The sequence below is a fragment of the Harpia harpyja genome, chromosome 21, assembly GCF_026419915.1.
Source record: "Harpia harpyja isolate bHarHar1 chromosome 21, bHarHar1 primary haplotype, whole genome shotgun sequence".
In the NCBI taxonomy this organism is placed as follows: Eukaryota; Metazoa; Chordata; class Aves; order Accipitriformes; family Accipitridae; genus Harpia; species Harpia harpyja.
Window position 1 is genome coordinate 9,363,461 of NC_068960.1, and position 14,926 is coordinate 9,378,386.

General features: G+C 39.3%; 1 protein-coding gene across 2 annotated transcripts; it reads right to left on the minus strand.

Moving 5' to 3' along the window:
• Nucleotides 1–1,963: 1,963 nt before the first annotated feature.
• Nucleotides 1,964–14,772, minus strand: LOC128134977 (acyl-coenzyme A synthetase ACSM4, mitochondrial-like). 2 transcript variants are annotated; one of them, XM_052773384.1, is made up of 14 exons: nt 14,558–14,772; nt 11,878–12,054; nt 10,795–11,005; nt 10,168–10,375; nt 9,648–9,791; nt 8,754–8,910; nt 8,055–8,134; nt 7,146–7,269; nt 6,547–6,627; nt 6,321–6,422; nt 5,818–5,945; nt 5,015–5,114; nt 4,169–4,288; nt 1,964–3,347 (listed from the first exon to the last, which is right to left on the minus strand). In XM_052773384.1, exons 1-14 carry the CDS (start codon nt 14,618–14,620, stop codon nt 3,261–3,263), a joined length of 1,782 nt encoding a protein of 593 aa, XP_052629344.1. In that variant the 5' UTR covers nt 14,621–14,772; the 3' UTR covers nt 1,964–3,260. The 2 variants fall into 2 exon arrangements, with proteins under 2 accessions (XP_052629344.1, XP_052629342.1); XM_052773382.1 differs by lacking the exon at nt 14,558–14,772 and having other exon boundaries at nt 11,878–12,497.
• Nucleotides 14,773–14,926: the final 154 nt, after the last annotated feature.

Here is a 14,926-nt window from a genome sequence, read left to right on the forward strand (position 1 = left end):
CTTATATTATGCATAATAACATCCTTCACAGTTTAAAAACATGCCAAATACTCCCAACCTTGCATTGAGAATTCCACTCCTGGCTAGTGGTTGGAAGACAAGAGACATGCCTTCAAAAGAAGGGGACACCTACGCATGGTTCTCATCCCACCACCAAAAATGTGGATTTTGAATCCTACTGCAGTAAAACTGCTAGTCCCCCATCTGTAGCAGTGCATTTTCAGGACTTGGGCTGCCACTATTCCAAACCAGAAAAAATTTATATGACCGCTAAGGGGAAAACATTGAAGAGGAAACATGTTCCCTGTCCCCAGCTGAAACTGAAGATTTCTTTCTACTTTATAAAACTTCAAAAGAAAGAAACAAGTCCTCTAAAAGAAGTACAGTTATTTTACTTGTTTGCTGTCCTTACAACGGCTGTGTTGCCCACTTTAAACACAGATAAAACACCAAAAGAAAGGGCTAATTATTTTCTGGTGCATGAGGCTGAAGACCAGAGATTCTCAAGAACTCAATGAGTTCCTCCTTACGATCCATTTCTGTTTCCTTGTCATCCTGATACAAGGGAGAACAGCATTGTTTTTGCAGACATTAGGCAAAACGTGCAGAGGTACCTGGGTGAAGTTGTTTTGCAACCTCATCCTAATGTTGCACTTCAGTAATCCCTATAGAGACCATACGTACCAAAGTCACCATGTCCCTTCCATATGCTTTGGATGAGAGGCTAAACTCTCATGAAATAATGCATCAAAATGTATTTGATACAGAATACCTTTTCTGATGCAGGTATTACCTTTTTTATTGTCTCTGAGAATAACAGCAAATTGAAGCTGGGCTGTAAGAGGGATGGAGAGGAGGTCTCAAAGGGAAAGGCTAGTTGATTGAAAATTATATTTTTCAGCCAGAATGATACAATGATTCAGTCAAGTTTCAAACTTTGTGGCTCCAAAAGAAAGACGTGCTGGCGAGATGTGTTTTGCTTTCAATTGCTTGTAGCTGCAAGCCTGTGTCTCTGAAATCATTCTGCAAGGATCAGGGGAAATGTATTGGCAATTCTCTGATCCTGGGCAGAGCAGGAGAATTAAACAAACCATCTACCTTGAAAATGAGACAGAAAAGCATACTGAGTATCAATAATAAGAGGTTGCTGCAGCACAGAGCAAAGCAGCACACAGACTACAGGCACAGCATGTGGCATGAATAACCTGGCAGTCTGCTTGACTTTGATCCCAGCCCATTCATGCAAAAAACTGGGTACTAGAGCACAACGGAAACCCAGTTTCTAAGGTCAGCTAAGCAAGGAATCACCATAGGTGACAGTTCTAGCATTGAAGCCTGCAGCAAATTATTCTAAAGAGCCACACTAGAATTTAGAGAGTCAAGAATCATGACTGCACTCAAATCAGTGGTAAAACTCTTGTCTTCAGTGTGGTAGTTTCATGTAGACCTTTTTTTTTAAGGCTCTGAACCTTCCCAACTCTGAATTTAGTTGCTTGATTTTAGGTCCCTAAATTTGGTGAGGGAGGAAAAAAAAAAAAAAAAAAAATCAACCTCCCAGTCCTCAGACATTACTGGAGTTTAACTGCCCAAACAGCTAACTGCAGTGACAAGGATAGTTTCCAGGGGCCACTTTTTGCAGACTTTTTTGTTGTTTTGTCTGCTTTTTGTTGTTTTGAGACACTTGTTTGTTTGAAACCAAGCAGAAAGATCTAGAAGATGTAGACTCCCTGGAAGGCCCAGGAGTACTTGGCTTTTAAAGGAAACTGAACTGGATACAGAAAAGAGCTTGAGGCAGCAAAAAGTGACATGCCCAAACAAGTGCATTCAAGAAACTAGTGATTAGTTTTATAATCATGTAATCTAATGCTCCTAGAAACCTTAGGAGTGAAATAGTGAAAAGTGTTCAGAAACCTCTGTGGAATACTAAGGAGCATTACAAAAAATGAAGCTACTGTCAAAAAAGAATGAAGTAAACATTGTATTTATTGACAATTGCTTTCATTTCAGCAGTTGCTAGTACAGAAATTGTTTCACTGACATAAGCAAAGTGTTTACTCTCAAGAAATAAAATATTTTACTTTCTCAAAATTACAGTTCTCCAAATCTCACTTTACAGCTGCAATAGACACAGAACTGCAGGCAGTGAGACACAGCTGTAAAAGACCTTCTTTCCTGCCTAAAGATGTTATTGTTCTCCAACAATACCTTCTTATTTAATGAATAGAAGAGGACTCCAAGGCTGGAGACGTTTTTGTCAAATAATGAAAATTCACACCAGAAAAGGAAATCTTCATTCAGTACACAAAATTAACAAAACCTGAGGATGAACAGCCAAGAACTGATATAGCCTTGAAATCTGGCCCACTCTAGCATGTGCAACTGTAAGAAGTAAGGGTGTGTAAACTACAATACATGCTTCTTCATAAAGCTAAGAGCTAAATGTTAAACAGAGATGTGATCATCCAAAGCAGATCAAGGGAGTTTTTTCACTGGTTTCACCTTTAAGTGGCTGCAGAAATAGACTGATCCTGTAGCAAGTGTCTACTATGGCAAAGAACCATGGTCTGTTCTACAAATTGGGTCACCTGCCAAACAGCAAACTTCATTTTAAAGACCACCAGAAGTGGTACAGGAGTTTCGTTTTTTCGTATTGTGTGCAAAGATCAGAACAGAGGGCGAACAATGAAGCTACCTCTGTATGAGAGAGTATTTGTGGAAAAAGCATGGGAGAAGCTGGCACTGCTTGTCATCAACACATGTATTAAACAAGAAAGGTTTATGAAGGTCAAATGGTAGTGTCAATAAAGAGGAGTCTTTCCATCTTCAGTAAATGATAGGAGAGCTGCATTCAGTTTAAACATGCTGCATTTAAGGACAGAGCATTTGAACCACTCAAATCCATGCCTCCCTTTTCTGCAGCTTGGAGCTAGACAATCGATATCAGCAACATCTCTTCACTGATCTTGGATGCTATCTAAAAGAGATGGGTCACCAGCCAAATTCTGGTGAACCTATGGACATTCAGGACTAGAACGGAGTTGTATGGTTTGTTCTCTTTCCCAGCAGTGCTTCAGGAACGGAAACCATGGTACTGACATTAGAAGTTTTGCAAGCAGGCACAAACATCACATCTTGGTCTTATCTATAGTTTTTGATGCTCAGGCATTTAACAAAAATAGGTCAGAAGGAGGGCAGTTCTATCAGAGAAATTTATATAGTTTTAACAGAATGAAAGAAGTTCTGTTAAATTCCAAACAATACTACATCCGTCCCCACTCTTTGTTTCTTAATTCATTCCTCTTGATCTTCCCAGTGACTGTCTTTGGCAGCTCTTGGACAAATTCCACCTAAATAAAAAAAAGACAGAAAACAATGTAGCATGTTCTACAGAGTTGATTTTCCAAGATTGGCTCTCAACATATGTTGAAAACTAAGAGGACTCCCATCAGTAAGAACTGCTCGCCTAAAGAATCAAGTCCAAGCCAAATCAAGGCAGCACATTATGCCACTTGTGAAACAATTTCTTTGGCTGCCTAGATGGCCAAACATCTGCGTAGCTGCCTCCCAGCTAACCAAACTGAGTACTGTAACATGAGTACTGTAACAGAAGGATGAATACCTAAATGGTATCAGAGGTCAGAGATGAATGACAAAAGAAGAAAAAAGGGATGTTATTAGCACAAGGTCCTTAGTCTGCACAGCTGAACTAAGGCACTGCTAGTAGCTCTTTTCCTGTAGTCTGGGATTACTGAGACACACCAAGTGTATCCTCCTGAGCTTTCCTCCTATTTATTAACTGTGAGGACCAGTAGATAAAAACTTACTCAGATTCAGTCAGGTACTACCCTAAAGTCACCAGAGTGTGCTTGATTGAAGATTAAATACAAAATGGAGAATTATGATTGTGAGCCCGACTTAGAACATGCAGATCTAACTAGGGTGTCATATGAAGCCTAGAAATTTTTGAGAGGTTTAAACAAACACTTTACTCAAATGTAAGAAAACCAATGTAAACTAATGTTATTTAGGAAAGATTTTCTGGAGCCAGTGCCCTAGCTGAATGTTTACCACTGTCTCTTTCAGGTGAACCATGAAAATCCAAATAGTAATTCTCCTGAGATTTATGGAAGGGTGCCCTAGTTTAAAGTTTATCCTCAGAAGCATTTACCTTTCTAGGGTATTTATATGGAGCGGTAGTTTTCTTGACATGCTCCTGCAAGTCACAGGTTAAGCTCTCCAGGTCACTGGCTGAAAAGGTCGGGGACAGGACCACAAATGCTTTCACAACCTGTAAGGTAAGGTTGACAAAAGTGAACTGACATCATCCATTTTTAAGAGCTGATATATAGGTTACCAGTGAGCAGTACTGCTCAGAGTCATGACATGCAAAAGGGAGGAACAGAGAAACCAGCACAATGTAAGAAATGGTTGTGCCCAGGTTCTGCACATGTATGTGCAGAAGGGAAAGCTGAAAGCAGTTTTCCTGCCCTCATTACAAAGCATGAGCATTTGCTCTATCCTCTCAGTGGGGGTCAAGAAGAAGGAGTAATAAGAGGTGTCTCTGCAGAGTTCTCTCTGAAGCTGAGGGACATTTTGTTTCTCTCTAAAGTTCACACTGAGGACAGCAGGCCCCTATCATCCCAGCACAGGACTATGCTTTCTCCATACATGTAGCCCAAGTCTAATGCTAGGGCAGTTATAGTATAACTTTGGCTACACCAAGACAGCCAGAAAAGACAATTTCAGCATATAGACAAGTGCTTAACAACAAGGGGAAGGTAAACATCACTGTAATGTTCTTCACAGAGAAGACCTTCTTGGGATGAAAAGAAACAAAGAAGAGCAAAGGCACATAAAAGGGAAGGGATTTTGCCTGTCACCCCAAGTAGGATTATCCATGATGACATGACTGCCTTAGAGCTGTACATTATTCAGTAAAGTAGGAACTGCTTCATACAGTTATATATTTAAACAAACATATTGCTTCCCCCCCCCCCCAATTCAGCATCATTACCTCTCCTCTGAGGGCATCTGGGCTGCTGACAACAGCTGTTTCTGCTACTGCTGGGTGCTCTATCAGGGCACTCTCTACTTCAAATGGCCCAATGCGATACCTAGGTAAGAAAAGAAAAATGTAGGATTTGGTTTTATGAGCTGGAAAACCAGTACCAAATGTTTTTTAATTGTCATATTGAAGAAAAAAAACAAACCAAACCAAACCAACAACCAACTATAGAAACTTCAGGCAGAATAGGAAAGTTGGCTGTGTGAGAAGGTAGGAGCATTTCATGGTGGTCATGTGGTAGAGGACTGCTGGGGCTGTGGATACCTCTCCATCTCTCCCTTTTCCTTGTGGCTCCTAAGCTGGAGCTCCATCCCACCCCGATAGTTGGGGTCTGCAGTACCAGCTGATGCCACATTATGGCTGATGCCACCTTATGGTATCACCTCATACAGTATCAAATTGTTTCATTTCAACATGTTAAAAATAAAATGTTTCAATGCTCTTTGAGTCCAATAGAGATGTCCTTCAATTTTAGTCAAAAACCAAACTAGATTAAAATCCCTCCTCTGCCAATGGAAGTCTTCACTCTTTGTTGAAACAGACGAGATGTTGCAGGGGAAATGGATACAGAGATGCCACTGACATCACGAAGATGATACTGCAGATCTATGAAAAGCTAATAATAAAAGCAAGTATTCCTAAGTCAAGAGGTCAATACATTCATCACAGGACTATTATGTCAGAAGCTCACTAGGAACACAACATATAAGATTATACAACAGCAGATTTAGAAAGGAAGCATGCAAACTGACCCTGAAGAAATGATGATGTCATCGTCTCTTCCAATAAACTGAAAATACCCATCTTCATCCATAGTCCCTCTGTCTCCAGTGACATAAAAGTCCCCACGTTCACTTTCTGCTGTTTTCTTAGGGTTATCCTCAAAGTGGTTTACAAACAGGAGTTTAGATTTTGAGCACGCATTAGCTATACATTATGTTATAATGCACATAATGTTAAATGCACTGGAACTTAATTTTTCAGGCAAGGATGTTCAAGAATTGTACTGACATTGCTATAAATTACAATAAAATAGGTTTAAAAAACAGAAACATTTTGATTCTTTAAAAAAATTTTAACTCAATCTTGAGCAAATTCTCCTCTTCCCTTTTCTAACATCCTCGAATCCAAACAAACAAATTACTCTGGTAATAAATAATAAACTGGTGAAAAATATTCAGCTTTTTGAACCACTATGCAGTTGGAGAGATTTTGGGGAGATTGGTGGTGGTGAGGAAGAAAATAAAGTCCTTACTACATATTCAGAGAACAAACCAAGTGGTCTTATCGGTTTGCTTCTGACAGCAATTTCCCCCTGTTGTCCTGGAGGCAGAATATTAGCATTTTTGTCTATGATCTAGAATGAAAAGAACATGTATGTTAGTCCAATGGGAGAAAAAAAAAACAACCAACAAACAACCAAACCCAAAACCAACCAAACAAAAAACCCCATGAAAGAATCTAAAGAGCAGCTAACAAACCTGAACATCATAAAAGGGAGCTGCCTTCCCCATTGATCCAGGTTTAATCTTCATTCCTTTAAAAACAGAGCAGATTACTCCCTGTAAAAATCAAAATCAAAACAAAGTTTTGCAGTAGAAAATTGCTACATTCACATTCAATTCATTAAATGTATTTTCTAGAATAATTCCAAAGTAAGGAATTAAGATTCATAGGATCCTGTATGTCAGTGCTGTATGGTACAGATCAGCAAAATCAAGAAACTCCCTGAAAGAATCCTGTTCCATTATCTGCGAAGCATTCATGCTCTCTGCTAACCAGTCTTCTTTCTTAGATTCAAACTCTGCCCTCTTGTCTGTCACTGTTACTTGGAATTTGCTTAAGGACATTTATGGAAATATTAGAGAACATCTTCTCCCAACAATCCATGTTTCTGGCAGGTTCTGTGAGGAGAGCCACGAAAGGGTGTTCTTTCAGAAGTTATCGGGGGGGGGAGATTACTGAAACATTCACGGAAAGGAAGGAAGAAACAGGCTGTATTCTTTCAAAACAACATTAAAACATTGTAAAGCAAAAAGGAATGACAAAGATTTAATAGAATATTGACCCACAGACATACCGTTTCGGTCTGGCCATATACTTCATGGATGTCCAGCCCAGTCTTGCTTTTCCACTGCACGATGACTTCTGGGTTGAGTGGCTCCCCTCCACTTATGCAGTGCTTCAGGTTCATGAATTTGTAGCTTCACAGGGAGTTAAAAAACAAGAGGCAGTACTTAAATCTATTGGGCCAGACAAGGAGCATGCAACTATAAACAAATAATACTGGAGAGCTGTTTACTGGGAGTTAGTCCCATGAAGTGGGGAAATCAGAGGATTCCTGATTCTTTGGCTCCTGATACAGCAAGGATATCGGTCTGTGCTCAACACTATATATATGAGTAGTAGTAGTCGGAGTTAAACACGCATGAAAAATAAAGTAAAATTTTTGCTGAAGTCAGCTGAGATTTAAGGACATGCCTATAACTAACCACAGAGCAATTTGTTGAGCCAGGGCCCTGATTGTTGACCCTCTGCAACAGCCCAAGTAAGAAAGTGCAAGATGGGAGGAAGGAACAGTGGCAGGCAGTGAGTACTGGAGCAGGGGATGATGTACAACTGCCACAAGTCACTCTCCTCACAGTTACATTGACACTGACTTTCTAGGATGACAGTCCTTCCCAAAGCACAGACAATTAATGTGGTAACTGAAAATTATGATAAAGAATTTAACAGGCACTCAGTTTCATAGCCTCAGGGATTTGCTCACAAATTCAGTACTGAAAGTCTCAAATTTCTGAAGGAAAACATCAAGTTTCTCTATGTTTGATCATAAAACTCGGCAAAACTCACAAATTTTGTATGATGGTCTTTTCAGGAAGGTTATTTTAAACTAAATTACTACCCTATTCTGGTCAACCAGCTAGATCTGGGAGATCACTAAAGTTTAGTGAGGGTAAATTAAACATTAGTAAATAATTTGACGTACTTGGAGAGATCATTTTGCACCAGCATGCGGAACAATGTTGGAGCACCAACCAGTGTGTCAATGGGGAATCTGCAGAGAGTCTAGTGAGTTAAACAACAAGATGGAGATATGAAGTCAAAAAACTGCCTTGTGGCTGTACAGTGAACAGGTGATATAGGGGGCAAATGTAGCTCTCCTTTCTATGGAAAAGCACCATATGTTCTCTGTTGGGTAAGAAACCCTCCTGCAGAGATTCGCAGTATATTTGATCGGACAAAATCCCATGCTAACATGTCTACATGACACCCAGACTGCACAGCTTGGAGCATGGCTGGAATAAGCCTGCCTCTGTCTACATTATAGGGAGATTTTCACTTTCATCTTGGCCAGTGTGGGCAGAGAAACTCTTCAGTTTCAGTCTGCATTACTGATGCAGCTGATATTACTTCCAGAGTCACTAGAACAAAAGACAAGCAATTACTGCTGCTTTTGGATGATTTTCATTCATGTGCTCTCCAGCTATTAGCAAAATGTATGAATGAACCACAGGTTTGGCCACTTCTGGTACATTAAAAATGCAAACAGGGTCTTTACACAACAGATACAGCATCTCGAACACAACTATGGACACGACCCTCACGAAATCTATCGCTGCTGTTAAAAATTATTTTTTTTGCGCCCTTTCTGCAGATTAACACATCTCCATGAGTTTTTCCTTACATTTAGGATGGCTGCTGATTCAATCTGTGGTAGTCTATGTATAAAGATGCATGATCCAAAAACCCAGGGATCAAAAACAGATGCCAGTGAAGCCATTATCCATCCTGTGTCTGCTGTGTTCCATATCACGTCTGAGGGAGTCAAATCCAACCAGTACCTGATAGAGCAGAAAAAAAAATGAACAAAAAGATAATGAAAAATTTTTGCTTAAAAAACCCCCACCACAAACAAAGAAAACCAAAAAAACCAACAAGCCCAAGATTTCTGACAAAATATATGGGCCCTGGGCACTCTGAATAAGTTTATTTTATGAGCTAGCTCTAGGATAAAAGGCCACCTAACAATATATTTGCATAAATATATATATACACACACACGTGCATGTATATCATACATATATGATGTCAGTCATAACAGCATAAAAAGAGGAGTCTGAATTTCAATAAAGTGACTTTGTGCTGGGTAGGAAGATAGGGCTGAAACAGCAGCATTCACGGATACTGTGTTGGACACCAGATATTTCAGTTCTAAGGCTGCTGAGGGACCAGGGTGATCTGTGCAACCAACATAAACTCTGCTTCTGCTCATCTATACATGTCACAAAGCTTTTTGCAGCCCAAACAGCATGGTATCTCTTGGTTCTTTGTGCTAACGTATTCCCAGCTGATGGCTGTCCTTTGAACCACTCTAAAGCAAGGGTAAGAGATATTCACTGAAAAATGGAAACACTGGGGGCAATCCTATGCCCCTAGAAATCTGCTGGAATTTCTAGTCCGATTTCAAAGGGAGAAGGACTGGGGCTGTAAATTGGTATTTCTTATTCAGTAATTTTTCATCAGTTCTACTACGCAGCTTCAATTATCCCATGTTCAACCAGGCTCAAACCTTTCATACCTTTCACTTAAAAGGGGTCTGAAACCAAGACTACCCTGGGAATGTTCAGTCATCTTTGGAGAACCCGTGGTTCCACTGGTAAAGAAGATACTCATTGAGTCTCGAATCCTTGTTTTAACGCAGGAATGGTCAGCAGATTGGTTTCTTTAAAACAGAGAATGCAATCGTGACTTCAATGGTTACTTTACACAGGCTTCAGAATGCAATGAAGTATTGCATATTGCAGAACTCCTACCCCAATAAGCTTCACAGAAGCTTTTCACCAAATTAGACTAAAATAATGTGGAGTTACACTTCCTCGGATAGACCTCCCCTTCAGAAGAACAGGATAGAAAATTCCCAGAACAAGACCACTGTTAGTAAACAACTCTGATGTGGATCAGCAATCAAGCAGTCATGATTAGCACCTTAACGTTGCCATGATAAGTATTTGTAGTCAATGAATAGTTGTAAATGAGCACTTGTGGAGAACAGGTCTGCTTTCTGCATCATGACTGCAGTGTCACTAACTCATACTCACTTGTACAGGTCAGTGAAGTTCAGCCATCCCTCCCGCCTGCCTTTGGACACGATTAGCTTGCTTTTCAGAAACTGACACTCAGATGCCACTGAGTCCACGGCAGGAGCCAGTGTGTCATCGGTAATGATGCATGCGGCCTTTGACGCCTGGAGTCGATATAATATGTCTTTGGCTGATAATTGGGATATTCCCGGAATTAAGACAATTCCTGGAAGAGCAATAAAGTTAGTTTGGGATGGCATTTTTTACATCTGCTTCTTTTCTAAGAACGTAAACTATTAACTATTCCCAAAACTGACCTCCGAAATGAATTTGCCCTGGCATTCCCAAGCCAAACAGTTATAGTGGAGTAATGCAGCTGCTTGTGCTTTCCTGTAAGTAATGAAATGTGGACCTGTCTGGTGAGTTCCATGGCTCTTCCTTGCCTTCTGTCATCTCCGTGCCTGCTGCACAGGCCACCTGTCCTACAGCACCTAGTGCAAAACCTTCAGGACTCCCTGCGTAAATGGTAGCTAGGCCACTCACTAGATTATTACGTTATTTTTCCTTTATAAACCATATAAATTCTTGATCCTCTCAACTGACTTGCATTAACCAGTTTTACCAGTCTCAGATATGCTCACTGACCTGCTCGCATGCAAGCCACGTTCACCAGCCACCATTCTGGGATTCGTGGCAGGATCACAACAATTCTGTCCCCCTTCTGCAGTCCGCATACTTTAGTCAGCGCATTGGCCACTTTCCGAGACAGGAACCCCAGCTCCTCAAAGCTCCACTTCACTTCTTCTCCTTTTCCATTTATCCACCAAAAGGCAGGGTTTGATGGTCTTTTTCCAGCCTACAAAACATAGGGATTCAAAGCTAAAATATTTTCTTCTGAAAGACCATGAAATTATGATGCACAAATATCTGCAAATTACAGAAGATCTGAGTATTTCACAATTGGCATATAAGCTATTATTTTTCCCTTGTCCTTAATGGATTGAGACTTGCTATGGATCAAGCTCAGATATTCCCAATAAACTCTCCTTTTCTGAACATGTAATGTTTATCATCCCAATTGTGTTCAGACTCAAGTCCTAGTCTGGATCCTATTTCAGTTTAAGCCTTATGCTGAGCATTAATGCTCTTACAAAATAACAGATACTATGTGAAATACTTCACATAATACTCCTGATATTCTGGATGGAGTTGTGGAATACTATTAAACAGAAGCAGCACAGGCAGAGGACAAGATAAAACAACAGGGCAACACGGTATCCCAGGACTCTTTCTAGTCTGATTGCTCAGGAAGAGGGGAGTTAAGTGGTGTCTAACTGCAGGGCATCTGGACAAATACAGAATCCACTTTGGAGCAAGGCAATTAAACATTTGTGGGAGAATTTTCCCTAGCATGCAATGTTATTGTTACATTACCTGTATTTTTATGATGTGAATATCTAATATTACAGTATGCAGAAGGAATAAGCACAGCCATTCTGAGGTGAAATCAGAGTCAAAAGGGACTTACCATTGCTTTTTCTACCTACATAGGGAGAACCAAGGGTCAGAGACACTTTTAAAATAAAGCAAAAAAGAATAAGATTTTGTATAATTTTCTAATGCAAATTGGTTTTGGCAACTGATTTTTTTGATAAAGAAAAAACCCAATTTATTTCAAATTAAATTTAAAATTAAAGTATCTCATCTGCACAACAAAAGATCATCTACCTTTTCAATCTCAGACCATTTGTCCAGTACATCACTTGCAAAGTTAAAGTACTTTGGTATTTCCTGTTCGCCCCGCCTGACAGACTCGTACTGTGAATATACATCAGAGGCAAGCAGCCTGGGGTGTCCGTGGAAAGTCCTATTAGGAGGCTTCAGAGTCCACAAGGATTTTAGAGTCTGTAATTTAAACAACAACTTCATGGCAGAAGATGATGTACGTAGACGCTGTAGATTACATAAGAAAATCAGCAGAATTGTTGCTATGTTGTTGCAACAACAACAAAAAAAAAGAAAAAAAAAAGAAAAAGAAAATAATCTTGAGATTATCCAAAGACAATTCAGTTATGAATTGATGAGTTATTAATTTAAGTCACTTAGGCTAGCCACAGCCAAACTGATGTTTTTTACAGTTCAATTAAATGTGAAGTTCCCCATCCTGCTTGCTTATATTTTTTACCACCAGCTTTTTAAGGACTTAATGTACCATACTGATCTGGCACCTTGTCTGTAGCTCAGCTCATCCTTACAGATTCTCCATGTGTTCTTTGGGGCTGCTAATTGCCCACAACTCTCCTTAGTCAAACACAACATCAGATGTTATTGTTTGCATTATAAAAAGGTTACTGGTTCCCACACCAAAGCATTCAGTAGCTGATTCCCTAGTCCTTTTCCTTCACGTCGAGCTGAAGGATGTTTCCAGACTACTTCCATCATGATTCTCACTGCTTTAGCTTGAACAGTTGCTGACCAATATATCCATTCATCACATATATCCCAAGAACCTTCACTTCAGTAATTCCTTACACAGGTCCCCAAATTTGATTTAGACACTTCTACGTTTGCTCGCTGTAAATGCCCTCTTCCATCTGTACTCACCATAATGATCCTAAGAGCTCTCAAGTCCAATTACTTTCTTCCTTTCCATTGCTACTCTTCTTTTTTTCTTTCTCTCTTTTTATATTACTATTATTATTATTTTCAGCAGTCTAGAAGATTGCTTCAGAACTGTGCTCAACTCTAAGAATTTTAATGCTATTTAGAAGCTTCTCGTAAGCGCATGTGAAGATTATCAAACATGGAAGAAACAACTGGCTCGTGTCTGGAAGAGCCCACAGTCAGAGCAGGAGCCAGTGAAGTCCAGTCAGAATGATGATTCTAAAACCTGGGTCCATTTATTGATTTTCCTTTTTCTACCACTATACCCAAGTTACTGAACTCAATACAAGGTTAGATGAGTGACTGTCGAAATACAGGTTAATTTTCTTTTCTGTTCTTACAGAGGATGAAACTATCCACAAACTAGGAACAAAATTATAGGTAAACTCTTGATTAAAATCTTTTCCATGTGGAATTTCTGTGGCCTGAGTGAAGCTGCAAAGTTTTGCCCTTTGTCCCAGGTTTTTAAGTTCATTTTGCATTCATTTACCTCTTGTCCTGTCTCTTCAACCGTAACCACTTATCCTTACATCTCTGACGCACAGATCTCAGTTTTGGTGAAATTTTATTCCCCAAGAAAAAGTAACTTATTTAACAGTAGAATTATTTCCTTATTCCTTAGCAGAAGCTTTTACAGTAACATTTAATCTGCCTACCAGGTGAATGAACTCAAATACCTTGAACTCGCACAACTTAATCTTTTCAGTGATACCTGACAGCATAAAAAGTCTGGATGCAGATTTTCCCCCCAGAACAGATACTGTGTCAAAACCAACAGTAATTCATGGTGTTCTCCATGCTACATGGAGATTGTGGTTGAGAAATACTGACCAGCTGTAAATAATCCTATAAAGTATCATTTGCTCCTGAGAAAGAATCATAGGACATGAATATAGAATTGTTATTATGTCCCTCAGTGCCACCCACTTCAGAATCAGGACTATAGAGCAGAAACTTACTTAGATGGTAATTGCATTTTAAATCAAAACTCTATTAACAGGACTTGGTGGAAAAAATTAATCCAAAAATGGTTTTATGGGTGAAAAGTGGTATTTTAAATAATCCCTAAACACGTCCATAGAAAATGGACGTTAATAAATGGGTTTTATGTCATATTCTGGGATATACATTAATTTTTATTGTTTTTTCTTACTTAAGGAAACAACTGCCAGTAAAAATATCAAGATTTTCATTAAATGTAACCTTTCTTTGAGGTTGTAACCTCCACTGTTAATGCTAAAAACCAATGGATCCTCTTTCATTCCTTTAACAGAAAAGCCTAATAGTTTTGATTATTCTTTTTAATAACATAGTAAGATATTTCTCATTTTAGTCGGCTCTAATTCTATGATTTAGCTATAATCTACAGATTTCGGAGCATTGCAACGACAAAATCTACACAATAGCCTGTAAAGAAAAGAGAAGAGAAAGAACATTCAGGAACAGTGTTCAAGATTGGAAATGGTATTCAAGACTGGCAAGATGAAAAACATTTTAAATACAGGACTCCCTAGTGGTCTACAAAAATGTTTGCAAAATTTTGCTGGGAAAGCCTTCAACAGTTCTTAGCACTTTTTCACCTGGAAACTTAGAGGTAAAAATGAAGTAAGAAAATTGAGTAAAAGACCCAGTAATAGCAAAGTCCCCCGAACTGCTGCAAGAATCAGAAATTATTTTTCCTGAGTACTATCTGCTTCTTCTCTATGATCAACAACACTAGGAATTCAGACAATGTTTTCCTGACCTGTTTGCTGTGGACAGTATAGATTGAGAGCTGGCTGGGGTAGATCCTCTTCATTCGGTTCATTTGGCTTTCAGGACATGTGTTTCCCAAACGAGGCACTGTAAAGATTAGCCCTTATCTAGAGATGTGAAACCTGGACGCTTTGTCAAAAAGGATTAGGAATTAAACCCTTTCTACTTTATCATTTGCTTCTTTTGCAGTAATGAGAACAGAACATAGCAAAAAACAGACCAGGCAGCACAATTCTTTCTGTGGAGTAACCTTTTTCTTGTAATCATTTACACTGTTGTTAATTGCGCATAATTTGCACCTTAACCTAAAGCACTTTGTATCTTCTCTTTTCCCCCAACTTTAACCATTTAAGTAGAT